General features: G+C 40.7%; 1 protein-coding gene across 1 annotated transcript; it reads left to right on the top strand.

The window, feature by feature from the left end:
- Nucleotides 1–1,443: 1,443 nt before the first annotated feature.
- DHX8 (DEAH-box helicase 8) lies at nt 1,444–16,595 on the top strand. The gene is made up of 23 exons (XM_085314744.1): nt 1,444–1,572; nt 1,973–2,058; nt 2,671–2,743; nt 3,159–3,244; nt 3,871–3,980; nt 4,087–4,398; nt 4,702–4,846; nt 5,442–5,645; nt 6,163–6,250; nt 6,597–6,694; nt 7,229–7,376; nt 7,800–7,981; nt 8,335–8,529; nt 8,741–8,926; nt 9,452–9,662; nt 9,986–10,167; nt 10,945–11,085; nt 11,364–11,519; nt 12,388–12,525; nt 12,972–13,100; nt 14,159–14,355; nt 14,498–14,677; nt 15,054–16,595. Exons 1-23 carry the CDS (start codon nt 1,461–1,463, stop codon nt 15,271–15,273), a joined length of 3,579 nt encoding a protein of 1,192 aa, XP_085170870.1. The 5' UTR covers nt 1,444–1,460; the 3' UTR covers nt 15,274–16,595.
- Nucleotides 16,596–20,216: the final 3,621 nt, after the last annotated feature.

The following is a 20,216-nucleotide window of genomic DNA, read 5'->3' as shown; positions in this document are numbered from 1 at the left end:
GCCAGCATCTACCATCAGGAGGTGTTTCAATATAATAGTAACACACCAATCCTAATTCAAATACCAAAGTCCAGCTGTTGCCTTAAGGATGTTGTGTAGATAGGAGCAGTACGGGTTAGCAAATTACATACTGCAGCAGACCACAGGTTTCCTGAATTCTGCTTAGCTTTGTGAATGACCTGTTGTGTGACACTAAGCAAATCAATTCTTTCTCTAAGACTACTTCTATCCCTTTTCTCCCCTTAAACTGCACACTCTTTAGAATAGAGATAATTTTTTCCTATAGGAAAACATAGGGAGACATACATTCAGTTTGGAAACAGATATTCCAATTCCCAGATGTTCATTATGGTTTTTCAACTGACCTATGTCAGTAGATCATGTAAGCGCTCTTAGTTTATTTAAGTGCAACAAACAACGGAAATCACATAAACACTATCTATAGAAAGTCAATAAAAGTCAGGAGTACAGTACAGATAGAGGATGATATTAACATCAAATATATCTTCTCAATCTTCAGAAGAAAATAATACAAATTCTGATATTTAAGATTTAGACTGAACAGGCAGCAGATTCGCTTGTGTCGAAAACACAGACCACACATACAGAGACAAAATGAAGACTAGATGACTTAATAATTACAAAGGAGCTGAGATTAACCTGGCTGATAAGCAGTTTGTTACATGGCCAGATGTGGTAAAAGCGGAATATGTTCCTATAGAATCTGTATATATCTTAATCTGAGCAGCTTCGGTAATTCATATGTTTCACTGAAGCTGACTCTCTGACCCAAGGAGAAAATATGCTATTGAGGTTTTAGGTTTTCATAAGGTACCCTTGGCAGACAGGGCTCTGCTRCTGCCACCAACTTCAGGGATCAGAGAAGAGAGAAAGAAATATGAAGAGGGCTCTGCTACAGCCACCAGCCCCGGAGCCAGAGGAAAGTAAGAAACATGTAGAGGGCTCTGGTACTGCTGCCAGTTCAGGAGCTGGAGAGAGAGTAAAAAATATCTGTCAGGTCATCCCTGGACCCCAAGGTATCTGTGCAACCTCAAATGTGGGCAGTGCTGGCAGAAGAGGCTGCCCTGTCACCTTTTTGGGGTGCGCTCTCTGCTCAAGACAGCCCTCGTGTGACTCCCCACAAAGGGAGTCGACCGGGTAGAAGCTCTGTCGCCCCTCTCGCCATCCCCCATCCTTGTCATCCCTTCCCGCCAGTCGCCTCACATGGCACGCGCCCTACGGCACCGCTGAGGTACCGCGCGGCGCCTTTTCCCGCCTTCGCCCCCATTGGCTCCCTCGCCCGCCACAATCACAAAGACAGCATTACCGACTCTCCCCATGATGAGCCGCTCTAGCACCGATGTGCCTCTCTATGGTCAGCCCCGGCGAAACCTGAGCGTGAACACTGTTGGGCCACTCCGCGTCCCGGATGCGGAAGTGCCGTAAGAGAAGGGGGAGACATGGCGGATCCAGTGGCTTTGGAGGAGCTCGCCAAGCTCGAGTACTTGTCGCTAGTCTCCAAGGTGTGCACTGAGCTGGATAACCACCTCGGCATCAACGACAAAGACCTAGGTGAGCGGGCAGGTCGCAGCTGGGGGCGGGACGGGTGGCCCCAATGCGCGACCAGTGGGGATGGGCGCGGCAGCAGGGTCTGTGCCGGCGCGGCTGTGACAGCAGCCGCAGCGGGGCTGCTGCAGTCGCCTCCGTCGGCCAGGACGTGTTCTGCCAGCGTCTTTTCGAAGTTAGGAAACACTGGTCTTTCTACAAAAAGCTTGTGAGCATGAGAAAATGCTTTGCTCTAGGCCCCGGAAAGGACTCGGAAGGAAAAACTGCTGTCATAAACAGCACCACAGCTTTTCTGTGGGTGAATCTAGCAGAGCCTAGGGCTGCCACCAGAACAGCTGTTACTCGAACATACACTTACTTTGCTTCTTAATTATTTGCTCTGATTTCCTTTATACTTTCTTCACAGCTGAGTTTGTGATAAATCTTGCTGAGAAAAATGCTACATTTGACACATTTAAAGCTGTTCTTCTAAAGAATGGTGCTGAGTTCACTGTAAGTGAGATCTTGACATTATTTGTACATTTTTGTCCTGGCATATTTTATAGAGCCTTTTTTGTTTTAAAAGAGTGGTATGAGACTTCATTATAGATTTTTTTTAAAACTSGAAAACTATGCAAATATATAGCTTTTGAGTATACCTATTTGATCAGTCTTCCCTTTCCTCTCCTCCTCCCCTTTCTTAACCTCATAATCTTTGTGAAACATCCTTCTAAGGACTTACTTAAAATATTTATTGTCCCATTGCTGAGCATGTGAAATATAGAAGAAATGTCTTGCCATGAAGGCAAATATTGACATAAGTCTTTCTGTGATATTTAGATCCCAGGTACATGAGTTCCTCAGCAATTGCTGTGGTTGGATTAAGTAGATGATCAAAAAAATGATGGGTGGAAAAATCAGTTGAATGGAAATATGATAATCACTTTCAGATTCAAGTTATTGTGTTTGTTCTAGGCTGTACATGAAGCTTTTTTAAAAACAAAGCCTACATCTTCAGAATTGAGCTTTTTTGCCTTTCTAAGAAATTCTCTCTTGAGCCTTGTATTAATGAACAAAAGTATTGAAGTCCTATCTCAGAATAAAATATTTTACTGAATTTTTCAGGATTCCCTTGTTAGTAATTTGCTACGTCTCATACAGACGATGCGGCCTCCATCAAAACCATCTACGAGCAAAGGTATGTATAATCTTCTCTCTCTCATCAGTTCAGCAGCAAAAAAAAAAAACTTTGTTTTTCCTTTATATTTGGTCAGATCAAAGTAGTTATTGTTCTAGTCCTGTAAGACAACGCATATCTTATTGTTGTAATGAATTTCTTGCTATTAGTAGTGGTAGCTTTGCGAAGCTGTTGAGGCATTAAAAGCTTGATGAGTACAGTATTTAGAGCATTTGTGATTTCCACAAATTCACTGCTAATCATAATTTTATTTGTAGGAAGATAATGTTTGGATTTAATCTCTGTGACATCTATGTTAACCTTTGCATTCAGATTAAAATTAAATTTTATAGTCAATTTCAGAAACGTCAAGGGCAAATYATTATAGCACTTCTAAAGGATTTTTTGCTTGCTTGTTTTTTAATCTCAAAATCAGAGGCAGTTGTCAAACCCAAATCAGAGAAAGAAAAGTTGAAGGAATTGTTTCCAGCTCTTTGCAGACCAGACAATCCCAATGTCAGGGTAAGGTCATAATTTCAGATGTCTGTCATGTATGTGGAAACATAACACTTATTTTCTGCATTTTTCTTATAGTTTCAAGTTGTGTTTATGTTAGCGTTTGTGTCTCCTGCATGGATAAAAATGGACTATGAGAAGTAGAGGCAGAAGGCTGATATTATTGACTGTCATTATGAAGAACTGCTGTTAAAGGAGTTGCAGTGTTGATACTGTTTTGCATGATATTCGAAAAAAGAGGCCCTTGTGACATGAAATTTACAGCTTGACCTTTTTGACATAACGTTCAGAGCAACTAATCATGAATTAGATGAAAATCTTGGACACTGAAATGTTACTGGCCACTTGTATTTTGTATTTCCATAATAATTTAGATGCTGAGAAAAAACTCTTCTTTGTGTAAAAGCAGAATTGGCACAATATTGTGGCAGAAGGGGGAGAGATCTTTTGTGTGCACATGTGTGTGTGTTTGTTTTACTATATATATTTTTTTCCTTCTATACCATGTATTCTGTCTGATCTTTCTTTATCCCATATTCATTCTGAACAGAAATGCACTTGATTATTCCTTATTAATTCTTTGTGACAGACTTTTATCAGCCTTCCTATAGAATGATTCTTTATCCTTGCAGAATATGCTGGATGAAGATGATGTGAAAGTGGCAGCTGATGCACTTAAAGAGCTTGAAGCACTAATGCCTAGTGCTGACAGGCAAGGCAAGCAAAGGAACAGCGACCACCGGTAGGTTTCTCGGATGTCTTTGAGTGATGGGTACTGGTAGTTAATAGTCTACCCATTGTGTTCTTATGTAGAATTTCGGTGTAGACTTTTAATGTTTGTTTGATAGGGCAAAGAAAAAGAGGAAGAGCCGAAGCCGCAGCAGGGACAGAAAGCGAAGGCACAGGTCTCGTTCTAGGTCTCGTTCTAGAACTTGGGACAAGAACAGGGGGAAATCCAGATACCGCTCAAGGAGCAGGAGTCAGAGTCCCAGCAGGGACCGTAAGGATCGAGAGAAATGTGTCGAGAAGACCAATGATAGATGGAGAGACAAGCATGTAGACCGTCCGCCACCTGAAGAGCCTTCCATTGGCGACATTTACAATGGCAAAGTGACAAGTATAATGCAATTTGGATGTTTTGTGCAGCTGGAAGGACTAAGGTACCCTCTGATCTTCACAATAAATCTGATGCTAATCTATCTGTGTTCTGCTCTCTGATCATGTCTTAAAGAATGCAGGGTGCTACAGTAACGTAAGCTGAGTTTTGGTGCCAAAAGGAATTTCTGTTTCACAAAAATAATTTTGACAGTGGAGAATGCCTTCCTCACAAAAAAGCACTGTATGAGCATACATAAAAATTAGTTGCAAAGTATTTTAAACCAGCCTCTGAATGATGTTAAGGACTGTTTGAAGTATTAATGTACAACATCCCACATCTCATGCCCCTTGTGTTTCACCTGTAGGAAGCGCTGGGAGGGATTGGTCCACATCTCTGAGCTTCGAAGAGAAGGACGGGTTGCAAATGTTGCTGATGTTGTGAGCAAAGGACAAAGAGTAAAAGTCAAAGTGTTATCTTTTACTGGATCCAAAACCAGCCTGAGCATGAAGGTATGAAAGATACCGAGTAATCCTTTGAATATAAAAGGTTTGCCATCACCTGAACTCATAAGATTACATCTATTTTTGTTACCTTATGTATTACTGAAAAGTAGTATGTAACTCTCCAAGTGAGAGTTAAAACATTTGAATTACAGTTCTGTATTTAAGTGGCTCATTGCTTTTTCACTCGTTTTCCTTAGGTTCATTTTTTCTGTGCCTTTTTGATATAATGGTCCTAAAAATTGGTTGAACCAAATGAAGTGTTTGATTTGACATGCTAGCTAGATGACAAGTGAGACCTTATGCTGTTTTTATGCTTATCTTTCTTTTTCTGAACTAGAGAAGCATTTAATTTTAAATGAAATACACTGTCATTGCCAGGGCAGAATACATTCCAGACCTTGGGATGTACTCATTTATGGATATTAGCTGGGGGGAGAAAAATGTATAAATATACATACAAACTAGCATTTTCTACATATGGGCTGTGTTTGGCAGTAGTTTCTTGGAAAAGTGGACTTCTGTGTTAGAGGGAGTACCAGGCCAGGTTAATAGATAAGGAGAAGTGCAATATAGGTAGAGTTGATTAATCAGTCTAATATAGGATGTTGATCAAGACACTGGGGAAGACTTGAACCCAAACCGGAGGAGAAACTTGGTTGGAGAAACCAATGAAGAAACCTCTATGAGAAACCCAGACAGACCCAGTCACCTTTCCTTGGTAAATGCTCCAGAGGTGGAGGATGATACCCTTGAAAGGAAACGCCTCACCCGAATTTCAGACCCAGAGAAATGGGAAATAAAACAGGTATGTTTTGTATTGAGTGAAATGGGGTGCCAGTCAGTATGATTGCTAGGAGTTTTCATAAACTTCAAAAGCTTTGTTTATTTTTTTTAACTTATTCCTTATCTCTGAATCGCTACTTTCTTGCTATCTGTGGCTTCTGGTTGTACTTTAACTTTRATGTTAGCCCTCCTTTGAGGAGGAGGTTGGACTAAGCAACCTCTGGTCCCTTTCAGCTTAAATTGTCTATGATTTGGCGGGATTCTGGTCTTTATCCTGTGATGCGTAAGATGGTCTTTTATTATCAATGCAGTCCTGCTATGCCTAAGTCACCTGTCCCACACTTTGATATTTAGAATAACAAAAAGGTTATTTGCTCAGAGACTGAATGACTCAGGGAGATTTGTGCCAGAATGTAGAACTATTCATTCCTTTGATTCTGGTTTATAACTCTGGATGATATCGTTAGAACAAAAGCCTTGTTGACGTGAGTGGTGTCCRTATATGGAGACAAATTCCTGTTCTTTCATTCCTTCCTCAGATGATTGCAGCTAATGTGCTTTCCAAAGAAGAGTTTCCTGACTTTGATGAGGAGACTGGGATTCTTCCTAAAGTTGATGATGAAGAAGGTAGTATTTCCAAGTAGTCTTGCTGTTGTGGTGAATTTCTTCTGTTTCTGGGTGTGTTTTGATTCAGAAACAGATGATGATGTAAGTGAATGTGAGGCATGTCACCATTTGGTGTCACCTTAAACAGCTGGAACGAGGGTTGCTCCAGCCTTATTATTAGTGACACTTGGATATGCACTTGACTGTCTGTGCATACTTTTTATTTGTGGTGTTTTCACTTTTGAAAATTGTCTAATTATATCATAATCAAGAATGCACAGGAGGTGCCATTTTAAGAGGTACTCTTATTGTCATSTAGCTGAAAGATATTTAACTTTCCATTAAAACTCTAATTTGTGGGTTTTAGATGAGGACCTTGAGATTGAGTTGGTTGAAGAAGAGCCACCATTCCTTCGAGGCCATACTAAACAAAGCATGGATATGAGTCCGATCAAAATAGTAAAGGTAAGAGATTTCAAGATTTGAAAACAGTGTATTTGATTTAATTAAACAAATATTTGGGAATTCAACAGCCAAGGTTCTTCCTAAACATTTCTTAGAGCCCTGAAAAACATTACCACTAAATTGATGATGTTTTATTTACTTATAAAGCTGTGTTCTTATTTAACTGGTAACAGTGAAGTAGAATAGTAGAACAAAAATGCACATTTAGCCTGCAGCAATGGTTTCACGTATGTGTGTCAGAACTAGTTGGTATATTTCTGTTCTGCTGCTTACCTTTTGAAGGTAGGAGGTGGTGGAGAAGTAAGTTTGTTATTGGTAATGCCTATAATCCTGCTGATGGGACAGTGATCAGATGTTCTGTATGAGTCAGGGCCATGAAAGTTCTTGAGGTTGGGCCGGTGGAAGTACTCTGGAACTCAAATATATAAGAAGTTAACAAATTGGATTCAGAAGACACTTCAGAAGGACAATGCTGACAGATAATTAAAAGATTGGGCAGTACCAGAAATCCTAATTCTCTTTCTTGTTCTTCAGAATCCAGATGGTTCATTGTCTCAGGCTGCAATGATGCAGAGTGCATTAGCTAAAGAAAGGCGAGAACTTAAACAAGCCCAAAGAGAAGCAGAGATGGATTCTATCCCTATGGGACTCAACACACACTGGGTGGATCCTCTCCCTGATGGTATGTCTGAACAAATCTAGGTGTGAACTGTGCCTTTTTCGTGATAGTTGAACAACGCAGGAGAAGTGTCTTGATGTMTAGCTAATGATACCATTGTGATTGTTCACGTCACCTTAAAAATGAGGCCGAGAAGAAATCCTTTTGTATTTAAGTGGAGTGGGAACGTCAATGGAAAGCACAGATGTATCCCGCTATCCGTCAGGGATGGACTACTGAAAAGTGTGTTGGATAGTGAAGCAATTTTTCACACAGAAATTGTTTTAATAGAGGGGAGATGCACACAGGAATTTACAAAATACAGAAATTTAAATTCACAAAGTACGGAAGTGCTGAAAAGTATGGAGGATGGAGTGGTAGGAGTAAGATCATAGGACCTGTGCTGTGTGAACCTAAATGTGATGGTGAATTTTTTTTCTTTACTAGTGGATGGAAGACAAATAGCTGCAAACATGCGAGGTATTGGGATGATGCCCAATGATATCCCAGAGTGGAAGAAACATGCGTTTGGTGGCAACAAAGCTTCTTATGGTAAAAAGACCCAACTTTCCATCATTGAGCAGAGGGAGAGCCTCCCAATCTTCAGACTGAAGGAGCAATTGATACAAGTAAGACCCCTGAAATTACATTGTTTTTTAAGCACGAATTTTATATTAAAGTTTTTGTTTTAGCCTCTTGACAGGTGACAACAATTGCTAGAAAGTTTATATATATATAAATAATGTTCTAGATATTCACTAATATAAGTCAAAATTGAAAAGACTATCACAGGGCAAGGAATGAGTCAGCTGAGTGCTTAAGCAGTTTGCTGACTTGACAGTAAGAACAGCAGTTATATCATTTTTGGTCTGGGTCATCTAAAACAAGAGAAGTAGGTACTCAGTGTAGTCCTAGATACACTATGTAGAGATTTTTATCTGTTTGTTTTTAAACAAATTTTATCTTATATGACCTTTTTTAGGCTGTGCATGATAACCAGATTCTGATTGTTATTGGAGAGACGGGATCTGGAAAAACAACACAGATTACCCAATACTTGGCTGAGGCGGGGTATACTTCGAGAGGAAAGATTGGATGCACTCAGCCTCGCAGAGTGGCTGCAATGTCTGTTGCGAAACGAGTGTCAGAGGAATTCGGCTGCTGTTTGGGACAAGAGGTGAATTTCCATGTTGAAGGATTTACTGGAATAAACACAACGAAAAGCAGGAAAAATCAGTAATAGAGTTAGTTTGTGTGTCCATGTGTCTGTTCCCTGGTAGGCTGGAGATGAACTGTCAGAGTAATCAAACCAGGAATTAATGGTCTGCAGCTTCAGTTTTAATGTAAAAGGGGTAGAACGTTGTTTTGTATTCAACTCTTCTTTCTAGGTTGGCTACACCATTCGTTTTGAAGACTGTACTAGCCCTGAAACTGTTATCAAATACATGACAGATGGTATGTTACTGAGGGAGTGCCTGATAGATCCTGATCTGACCCAGTATGCCATTATCATGCTGGATGAAGCCCATGAGAGGACCATTCATACAGATGTTCTCTTTGGACTCTTAAAGAAGGTAGTATAGCCTTTGATTCTTATTGCCTTAGGTTTCTTTGTATGTTATGTATGGGTAGGGACCCAGAGGGGAAAACCAGGTTCATTCATGTACCTTAAGAGTCTTTTCTGAAGCAAAACTGATGTTCCTAAGGGCTTGTAGTCTGAATGCTCATAACATAAGACTCCGTGAAGACAAAGCAAACAAAATTCAAAAGAAACAATGAGCCTTGGTACTCTAGGATGCTCCTAATGATTGACGAACAGTGAAGTGTTCTTGCTTTGCTCTTGCTCTTGCAAAGGTATTCTGTGATAGGTATTACTAAGAAAGGTTTGAAATGTGACCTTAGTAGTTTGCATAATTGAAATTCTGGATTCCAGAATGAGCTGCTGCTCAGCTCATAGCAGTTCTAGAATCTGTCGAAACTCCTTATGCGACTGGTTGTTTTTCTTTCTGCAGTATAAAATACTACTTTGACTTATGTCAAATCCTATATGTTAAAAGGGCTGAAGGCAATAAATGACCTGAGAACTTTCTTTCCTGTAGACAGTGCAGAAACGGCAGGATATGAAGTTGATAGTGACATCAGCAACACTGGATGCTGTAAAATTCTCTCAGTATTTCTATGAAGCTCCAATCTTCACAATTCCTGGCAGAACATACCCAGTAGAAATTCTGTACACAAAAGAGCCAGAGACAGATTATTTGGATGCCAGTCTGATTACAGTAATGCAGATCCACTTAACAGAGCCACCAGGTGAGTGGAGAATACTGCAGGGGAATTGGTGATTCAGGGACTCTTAATACCTATGAGCAAGGTCTTTCTATGAGTCACAGATCAAGCATCAGTAATATGAGTGAGATACTGTTCTCAGCCTTCTGTTGTTTGCAACCATAGTAAATAAAATGCTCAAAACTGAGGTTAAGTGAAGAGTAAAGTATGTTGGTTTTGGCTAAGGGTTGTTGCCTGGGGCTACCAAAGGTTGAGGATCTCCACTTTAAATGGAAGAAGTGAGTTATGGAAATGCAGGAGTTGTACTGAGTAGAACTGATTTTGTGGATGTGTTACTCCCTGTGTAGGTGACATTTTGGTGTTTCTAACTGGTCAGGAAGAGATTGACACTGCCTGTGAGATCCTCTACGAGAGGATGAAATCTCTGGGACCTGATGTTCCAGAGCTAATTATCCTGCCAGTATATTCGGCTTTACCAAGTGAAATGCAGACCAGAATCTTTGACCCAGCCCCACCAGGAAGCAGAAAGGTAGTTTCGGGAAAGTGTGGCTTTATCTTCTACTGATACTTTTTTAATAGTGGGGTGTATTACAATGCTAATCAAACTTCTTTTAGTGTTTCTGATTCTGTAAAGTATAACATATTTTTCTCTTTTTTTTTATCCTTTTTTTTCCCCCCCGGAACTTCCAGTAAAATTACTCACTGAAGTGTGAGTGTATGCATACACACACACGTGTGTGTGTATAAAATATATCTATATGTATTCTTAACCTTTAAAAACCTATATAAAAACATTTGGTGTAGCAAAAATCTCTGTGGGGTGTTCTTGCTGCTTCTTTTAGTGCTGCCTTTGAAGAATATTAACATCAGTGAACTGTAAATAAAATTTCATTTGATTGGATGTAAATTTCCTACCAACTAGCTAGTAAATACCTAGAAATTTAGTCTATGGAAGTTTCTTTTCTAAGAGTGGACTGTATTTTAATGATAGGCAGAAATTCTCCCTGGAATCATTGCAATCTAATTATGAAATATTGACCATGTTCTTAATTATGAATTTTATTATGCTTTCTTTCCGTATTGCACAAGCATAAATCAGAGTCTGAATGTTTAAAATCTGCCAGTTTTTGGATATAGTTAATATTATTTTCTGTCCCTTTGTTTCTCCTTTCAGTGTAAAATTAATAGTAGTTGCATCTGTAACAACCTGATCGTACCATGGAGAATGAATTGTTTAAGTTGAGCAGTGTGGTTGGTTTGCCACTCAGAAACAGAACTGATTACTGAATTAAACAATTTTTTGCAGGTTGTTATTGCCACTAACATTGCTGAGACCTCTCTGACTATTGATGGAATATACTATGTAGTTGATCCTGGCTTTGTGAAACAGAAAGTTTATAACTCCAAGACTGGAATTGACCAGCTGGTTGTTACACCAATTTCACAGGTAGGCATTTTGTGTTTGACATTTCTTTCCTGCTGCTATTGTGTAACTTGATGATGTGGGGTCCAAGCATGTGGAAGCAAAGTAAGGCGATGATAAAACCAAGCTTTTGCTATCTCCCTGAATTGCACTTGAGACTGTGGCTAGGGAATACGTACTTCCCTCAGTTGCATTGGAAAAATGGAATAATACAAAGAAAATTGCAAACAACTGTTCATTTTCTCTTTGGTTTGTTTTCACCTATGCTTGTTTGCACCACTGAGATGCCTTGTTACCTCTAGGCCCAAGCAAAGCARCGAGCAGGAAGAGCTGGGAGAACAGGACCAGGAAAATGCTACAGGCTATATACAGAGCGTGCTTATCGAGATGAAATGCTAACTACCAATGTGCCTGAGATCCAGAGAACAAATTTGGCCAGTACAGTGCTCTCCCTGAAGGTAGGTATTTCACTGGCTTTCAGCAAGCCAACCTGATCATAAGTCTTTCTGTAAATTAATCTCAGCCTGTATGAGTCTCTTTAAATACTTTAGTAGTTCCAGACTCTTCTAATAAACACGTGTATCTTGGAAGGGGTATTGCATCACATGCAATTCTCGGGTACTAAGGCTTGTTCATGCGTTTTTCATCTAGAGAGTTATAACATTCAGTATCAACCTAAATTGCAAGTCTTGGCTGCACACAACAGTTAATTGCAAGCAGTTTGAGAAATAGGAATCTTATAGCCGTTGCACATTCAATTATGTTCTTAACAGAGTATAAGATGCATATTCTAGAGTTGGTTTTGATCCCCAGATATATGCATCCTCTAAGTGTGTATATGTGTAAGTGTGTGTAGGTGTTGACTCTGGGAGTCCACAAATTGAATCTAATGCAGTACATAGCTGCCAGGGAAGTTATTGCTCTTTTTCTGCCTTTCTGGGAGAAGGGGGAAGGCTGGAGACTTATTTGATATCCGTTGTAGCTGCCGTGTTGCAATGGCTTAAAAAACAGGAAGTCAAACCCAGCATTTAGACTGTGTGTCTCCTAGAGTGGATCATCTTCTTTGAAAGAGGATGAAACAATACCAAAGAAACATACTGAGAGAACTGAATGAAAACCATGGGCTAGTGTAGGATTATCACAAGTGTTAGACTGTAGCCATGTATTTGTGACGGTGGTTGCAGTTGAGATAAAGGCATGGGGGTGGGGATCGGTTTAAAGCTCTTTAATGCTGCTTTGTTTGATGCTTATATATCTCTGGCTGGATATTTGTTTCCTTCTTCTTTCTAGTATTTAACTTGACTTTTCTCCACTTCCACTGTTCAGGCTATGGGGATCAATGATTTGCTTTCCTTTGACTTTATGGATGCTCCCCCAATGGAAACTCTCATAACTGCCATGGAGCAGCTCTATACCTTGGGAGCTCTGGATGATGAAGGACTGCTCACTCGACTTGGGCGCAGGGTAGGTTGCGYAGGATATTTCTTAGCACTGGTTGGTTTGCATATGTTTAGAGGATGACATGGGAGTAACTGTTAGGGACTTGCCTGGCACTATGTTTTCTCTTTATTCTTTCTCCTTCTTCCATTGTTCTCCTATGCTTTGCTAGTAGTTCTGCCCCTACCATAGTTAAATATCTTCTGCTTTTTTTAAGGAGCAGATAATTTTTCTTCTTATAAATAAGATTACTTTTACAAATGTCTAAAAATCTCTTGTAAATATTGGAATATTTTTTGTGATTGTGTATATAGTCAAGGTAATTTGTTTCATGTTCAGTAAAGGTATTTTGGGTAAAGCACATTGCTCTGATTGGGAAACACTGAAGAAATGTCATTGGTATCTTTTGCATTGAGAAATCTCAAGATTTTTTCCAAGATTTTGCATGGAATCCTGAAACGAATGTCTTGCAGATGGCAGAATTCCCCTTGGAGCCCATGTTGTGTAAGATGTTGATCATGTCTGTACATCTGGGATGCAGTGAAGAAATGTTGACAATAGTCTCTATGCTGTCTGTACAGAATGTGTTCTACAGGCCAAAGGTAAGGAATACAGGGAAGAGGCAGCAGTGTTAAGGTTTGGGTGTTTTTTGTGTTGACTGCCTGGGTGTTAGAGAAGGCGTATTTGCCAAAACAAACCTGTAGCTTGGTTGAACTGTTGGTTCATACATTGCATATCTGACGTACCTTTTGGTTAAACATCCTATAGCTGTGGATATTGGTTGTCTCTGTGCATGGGACACATACAATCCTAAATCCAGTCCATCCCTGCTTTTGAGTTCAGAATGGCTTTGCTAGAGCAAAACCTCTCAATCTCCAGATAAACAGAATGTACTACTTCATCACAGTCCTATCCTATGCTGATTTTTCTCATGTCAGCAATCAGCAGACTGTGGTGTAACAGGATTCCTTCACAGCGGAGTCCCCTAGAATCCATTATTTCTTCATTATGATACTCTGCTGCAGTTCATTCTATTAACTTCAGTTTTGATTTGTGTAATCACAGTGTTTGATTCATGTTTTATTTGTAGATTGGAGAAGTAGGTAGAGGTAGGTAGATTAGCAGAGTAAAAGCTACTGCTTCAGCCGCTATGTTGATTAGTCATTGAAGTTGCTTCCAGAGCAATAAAAAGCCTAGCTAGTTCTGCGTATGCATGTGCTGCCTACAATATAAGGGAGCTGTGTGCTCTGAAGTATCCTTTCAAAAAAAGGGTCTGAACTTGAACAAAATGTGTCAGTAAAAACAAAGTACATCATCTTTTCTGATCAAGCCATTGCCTTCTGTGGGAGACAGTCTTTCAGAGAGCCTACAGGAGGTCCATCTTCAGCAGGAACAGTTCTGGGCTTTCCAGATCACGTAGCCATGGGTTTGTCTTCATGAGAGCAGTCCTAGACCTTCAGATTCTTAGTGGTTGGTCTGAGTGATCGGAGATATATACCACTCAGAATTTTGTGCTGTGTTTCCAGTTTTATATCATCTGTTTCTTGATAGACTTAAAAAGGCATGGTATGAGTGACAAGGAAACGGTGTCCTTTTTCCTGTTACACAAGGATGATTTCTAAGGCATAGATATCTGATGGATATGTATTTTATATATTAGGATAAACAAGCACTTGCTGATCAAAAGAAAGCCAAGTTCCATCAGACAGAAGGTGACCACCTCACTCTGCTGGCTGTGTACAATTCCTGGAAGAATAATAAGTTTTCAAATCCCTGGTGCTATGAAAATTTTATCCAGGCTCGGTCCTTACGTAGGGCGCAGGACATCCGCAAGCAAATGTTGGGCATTATGGACAGGTGAGCACATCTAGAAGGGCAAGTACTGACTTTTCTTAGTGTTATTACGTTGTAGTAACTAAAAAAAAGCCCTGCAGATTTGATGTTAGCAGCTGCACCCACATGTGAGGATCTCTGTAAATTTTTTCTCCTTGTCTGGCAGACACAAGCTGGATGTGGTGTCCTGTGGGAAGGCAACAGTGCGAGTCCAGAAGGCCATCTGTAGTGGCTTCTTCCGAAACGCAGCAAAGAAGGATCCCCAAGAGGGTTATCGGACACTCATTGATCAACAAGTAGTCTATATCCACCCATCCAGTGCTCTTTTCAACAGGCAGCCAGAATGGTAAGGAAGGAGATGTCACTTAATTTTCCATTTCAGTTCAGATACTTTTAGAATTGAGACCAGAACTACAGCCTGTGGTTCTGTGGGCCTGTCTTGTGAAAGTGAATTCAAAACACTGAGTGTTGAGAGAACGGGAATTGTTTTACATGACACGAAGCAGTTCTGTGCTCAAGGGTAGATGTGAAATAGGAGAGGGAAAAGAAGATAGCTCTTCTGGATGATTCTTCTGGAGCACACATTGGGGCTTGTAAGGAGCCTGATCCTATAGAAGGGAAGAGAAAGGAATGAAGGGGCAAGCTTAGATATTCCAGCCCTTGCTCTGCCTCTGTCTGTTTGGAAGTAGTAATTTCCAAAGTTGTTCTCTCTTTCTTCATAGGGTAGTGTATCATGAACTGGTGCTGACCACCAAGGAATATATGCGTGAAGTGACCACTATTGATCCCCGCTGGCTGGTGGAGTTTGCACCAGCTTTCTTCAAGGTTTCTGACCCAACCAAGCTGAGCAAACAAAAGAAGCAGCAGCGGCTGGAACCCCTGTACAATCGCTATGAGGAGCCCAATGCTTGGAGGATCTCACGTGCATTCAGACGCCGATGAGCCTAGTTCCAACGTGGGCTGTTGTTGGTTGTATATTGGTGGGACTGCAGTTTTTGCATTGTTAAATGTCTATTCTTTTAGGATGCTTGCAGTTGAATGGTTACTTGCAAAATGAATAGAAAATCAGTGTTTTCAGAGCAAAAGCACAAGGGGGCGTTGCTTGCTCATGTCAGCTGCCCCTCAGAATCTGCAGTTGCAAGACAAATGTCCCGGGTCTCCTCAGCGTGTTGTATCGTTTCAGAAATAATTCTCAAAACACTTTTCTTAGTCATTCCTCTTTTAAGAGAAAACCTTAGACACTGAGCACAACAGAAACGAAAAGACAATGATTAAAAGATTTGTTCACCAACCTAAACATGTTCTGAATGACCAGAAAAATAGAGGCTGGAATATGTTTGGTTTTTGCCCTGCTAAAAGGGATTTATTTCAGCTTGTGCTGTTGGACAGTGATTGCTTTTACTATCTTAGGCATTTTTTTTTAATCCATTGTAACTATGTTTTATATGCAAGCCATCTGTCGGGAGATATTTAGCATCTGTGGCTATGGGATAAGGTAAAAAAGATMCCCTGAAACCCGACTGGAGCATCTGTTATGCTTGGGCAGTGGTGCAGGTCAGACTGCAAGTCTTATCCTTCATCACTGTCTGGTGTGTGCTGAAGGCTAGTGTATCAAATGATAATTAACCACATCCACTGTGTAGCACGGCTCTGTCTATGAACCTAAGTGGTTACAGATGTTTAGACTTTCTATCCAATGTGTCATGTTTTCTTTCCACTTGCAATGTTTGGTGACATCACAATTATTGAGGGCTTTTTGTTTGTTTCTTTCTGTTATAGAAAATATTCTGTTAGGACTGAAACTTCAGTAAAACATGGTAGAACAGTTCCATATTAAAAACAGATTGACTCCCCAGTGTGTGCTATGTCATGTTGAAGCTATCTGTAAATGTCTTTCCTCCCCTACTTTTTTTTTCTTTTCTTTCTTTTTTTTTTTTTTAATATAAATAGAACTGAAACTTATTTGACTCCACAGCTGGAGATTCATATATATATATGTGTATATATATATATATATTTTTTTTTTTTTTCCCCAAAGCTGAGATATTTGCTAGTTATTGCTGGAAAGAGTAGAATGAAGTTGGCTGGTTTGGTTTTGCAGTTGACTGACTGGAAGAATGTTTCACACTGAAAAGTGGATACATTTGAACTCTGTATCTATGTACACAGGTGGGCACAGTATACGGTTGTGTATATTGTTTTCTTATGTTGTATAAATACCTGAGGCTCTTTATAAAGTTAAATAAAACTAGATTTTATTTTTATTTTTTATTTTTTTTTAAGTTCAGAGACTTTTTCATTATGACACTGTGCAAAGAAGGTTGTCCTATTGACTACTCTTCAAGGTATATTTTTTTCCAAAAACTCTGCAACTGCACTTGTTACTGTTTTCCATGAAAATTTGCACTTGACTTTCAAAAGGCAAATGGAGGATGGCATATGGATGTACAAAGATGTACATACTGGAAGTTCCAGCTGGATAACATCTATCCAAATTTGTTTTGTATTTGCTTCCGTAGCATCGCTTCTTTCTGACTTTTCGTGGGGAAAATGCATCAAGAGGTAGGATTTTTTTTTTAAGCCAACAGTTGTTTTCTCTTCTATGTGAATTATTTCTTTTCTTGTGTAATTTGTCAATAATATTTTTAATACATTTACAGAAATCTTTCCATTAAATCTCAACTATTGTTTGGGAGCACCCAACATCCAAAACAAGCCTGAGAAACAAGAATGCTGGCTTGCAGACTTGCAGCACTGGCACATTATTTTAAGCATGTTTTATCTTGATGCTCAAAAGCCTCAGAGGAGTAGCGTTCCAATGTCTTCTGTTTCTGCGATTTTATTTTTGATTTGTTTGTTTATCTTGTGTCATGCCAAAATGAGAAAATAAGCTGCCTGATTCACTTCGTTCTGGCAATGCTTATGTCAACTGAATCGGTATTTTGGCTCTTTGTTGGAGGAAAATGCTCCTTGAACTTTGCTGGGAAAGATGCTTGTGTGACCGCATGTGTCTGCCTGCCTTAACTAACTGGATTGCCTTAAATGGTTAAGGAGCAGATCTTTTGGTTCATTTTGAGTAAGAAACTGTAGGACTGATGAAATAAATCTCTTATTTAAAGGTGGACGTTTGGCAAGCTGAGGTCAAGTGTCCAGTCTGGAATGTTTTTGGAGGTGTTGTATCAGCATAACTGCTAAAGATTTCCTGAATAATGTAAGTACATTTGTGTGCACAGTTCCTGCATGTGTCTGGGTCAGCAGTCAAAAAAACCTCCTTGCCATTTGCAGCTGGTATTGTGCTGCTAATCCTGCTGTTCCGGGGTGAAGGTGTCTGTGAGCATGCTGCAAGGGGCTGGCTCCAGTAGCAAGTGTAGCCGCTGGACCCGAGTGCTTGGGTGGCTTTCTGCTTCCTGCAGCTTCAACAGCGGCTGCAGTGTTGAAACACTTGGGCTATGAGTAAGGGGAGAGGAAGGCACTGACTGCCAAAGCACTGGGGTTAACCTTATCCCTGCTGGCAGAGAACAAGCTATAGGTAAACAGAGGGAAAAACAGAGGGATGCAGACAGGGTGAGAATAGCTAAACAAGAATAAATTGAAGGAAAATGCTTGTGCCACTCCCAGGAGAGGCAGGCAGACTGATCAATCGGCCTTCATGGGGGGGGGAGGGGAGATGAAGACTGAGGTGCCCCAAGCTATTGGTACTTTTATATATAAATATATATATATATATTTTTTTTTCCTTTTCCCTCCTGGAAGATGAGGGAGCAATCTGAAATACCGAACAGTTCTTCTGAGGCCTTCTAAGCTGGCTGTGAACCTCTCTGCTCCTGAATGATGCTGTGGCTTGTGGAGCACCTAATGCAAGCAGCACAAAGTAAGAGTTGCAGTTTCTGCCCCAGCTGCTTCCCCCGAGTGTGCTGGGGTGTGCTTGCCCAGCTGGGCCTGGAGGCTGCTGCAAGGCTATGAATCTGTCTGAACAGACAGAGCCAACACCACTTGGTCTCCAGCAGCATGTGCTGTGGGCTAATTTTCATGTGTTAGCTCATTGTCACAAATAAAGGATTTGGAGCAAAGAATTCCTCGCTTATATGTACATGCTCACATTCACTCACACACATCCAGAATCAACCTTTTGCCCTTAATTCAAGAAAGAGAAATACGATTTTTACAGCCAATGCCACACATGTTCCATTTGTTAGAGTAACTACCTTAATCTCTTTAATGGGCTTGTTACCCAAGTCAGTGTGACAGCAGTGTGCTTCTTACACAAAGAAGGTTTTGGTTTTTTAGTAACTCAGCTTGCATGAGATTTCTGTGACAATTGCAGAAGGCTGTGATACTGACCTATTAACAGCTTCATGGAATTTCTCATTTATGAATGCAATGGTCCTTTAGGCCAGCTAGGAATACAGGGAGTGAGAATCTAATTCTAGCAAATATGTTTTATATGTTTTTATATGTTCTGTAACCTTCATAAATCTTCTGGCTGCCCTGTCCCTGTATCAGTGGTGGAGACACTGTGCTGTGCTGGGCTGGTTTATTCCAGTTCAAAATGGTCTCAAAGCTAGTCAGCTGGCAAGTGTGTCCCAGCCCAGCTCTGTTCTACAAGACATGCTGAAAACAGGGCTTCCTTGTCTCYTGTCTGTGCTCACTATTAGTTCCCCTTTGCTAGAAGACCTAGGCAAGGAGGTGGCCGTGAATTGCTTTGGATATCAGTGACAGGTCCTACAGTATCTGGCTTCATGCCATGGCTTGGCTACTGCAAGAGCGGGAAAGTGGTCAAAAAATATTGCTGTTATTTCAGAATGTGGATGCTTGATTTGACCCATTTAGGTCAGCCAAGTGACAGTGTTTGAGAAGACTGTTGACAGATATCTAGTGTTAGATTTTCTTCAACCCTAGGAAACAAAATTGCATCAGAAGCAGGGTGAGAAGCTTGAAAAAGTTTTCTGCCTCTTCCTTCTTCTGTTGGTTAATTGAAGAACTAACCAATACCTTAAGTGCCTAAAGAGGCATTTAAGACTTAAACATGCATGTGGGAGAAGCTTTCTCCTCTGCTCTATTCCTCTGCTCTATGCCCTACACATAAGCTGGGGTGACTGCAAGTGGAGGTGGACTCACAGGCATGAAGTGGCTTTGGCTTTTATGTTAAATAACTTGAACGTGGGATTTCTCTCCCACACCTGCACTTGCGTTCAAGCCCTTTTCTACAGCAGTGAACATCTGGACCTCACTCTGGCGTGCAGGCTTGGAAGGATCAATATTAATGGGACAGAAAGGTCTCCAGCATTGTGGCAGATTACAGTGTTACTGCGACTGAAATGCAGAGGAGCTGAGGGGAGATGTGCGTGGGTGTTGTCAGGGCTGATTCATTTATGAGAATGAATCTCTTGAGAATGTCAGCAGAGCTAATGCCAGCATCTTTCCCAGGAGCACGATGTCTCCATAAAACACTAAGGGACTCAGACAGTGCAGCATTACCATCCCTGGAGCCCCTATGCTCCCCTGTGCCTTGGTGACGTGGCTAGCCCTGGCTGGGGCAGCCTTGGTCCCCGAGTGCCAAGTACAGGGCTGGAACAGGCTTGCTGCACTCCAATTGAGCCCCTGGGGTGTGTGGGCATGAAGGTGCTGCCCTTGTTCTTTGTTACTCCATTGATAGTTATTTCAGGGTATGTAATCTGTTGAGCCAAGTATTTTCTTGTTTATCCTCAGCAAAATGCATCAGAAAGTCCTGTAGCCATGCTCTTGAGGTCTTTTGGCTCTACATGGCAACCCATTAATGCTGAGGTTAATCTCTTCATCCTAGACAGCATGCTCTAAGAGCACGTCTGGGACCTGCTGTAATGTTTCACGTTAATTATTTAGTATGACCAGAAAGGAACTTTGCA

Source organism: Rhea americana, unplaced genomic scaffold (genome assembly GCF_003343005.1).
Source record: "Rhea americana isolate MKP2758 unplaced genomic scaffold, rheAme1 scaffold_410, whole genome shotgun sequence".
Taxonomy (NCBI): domain Eukaryota; kingdom Metazoa; phylum Chordata; class Aves; order Rheiformes; family Rheidae; genus Rhea; species Rhea americana.
This window is presented reverse-complemented; position numbering and strand designations above follow the sequence as displayed.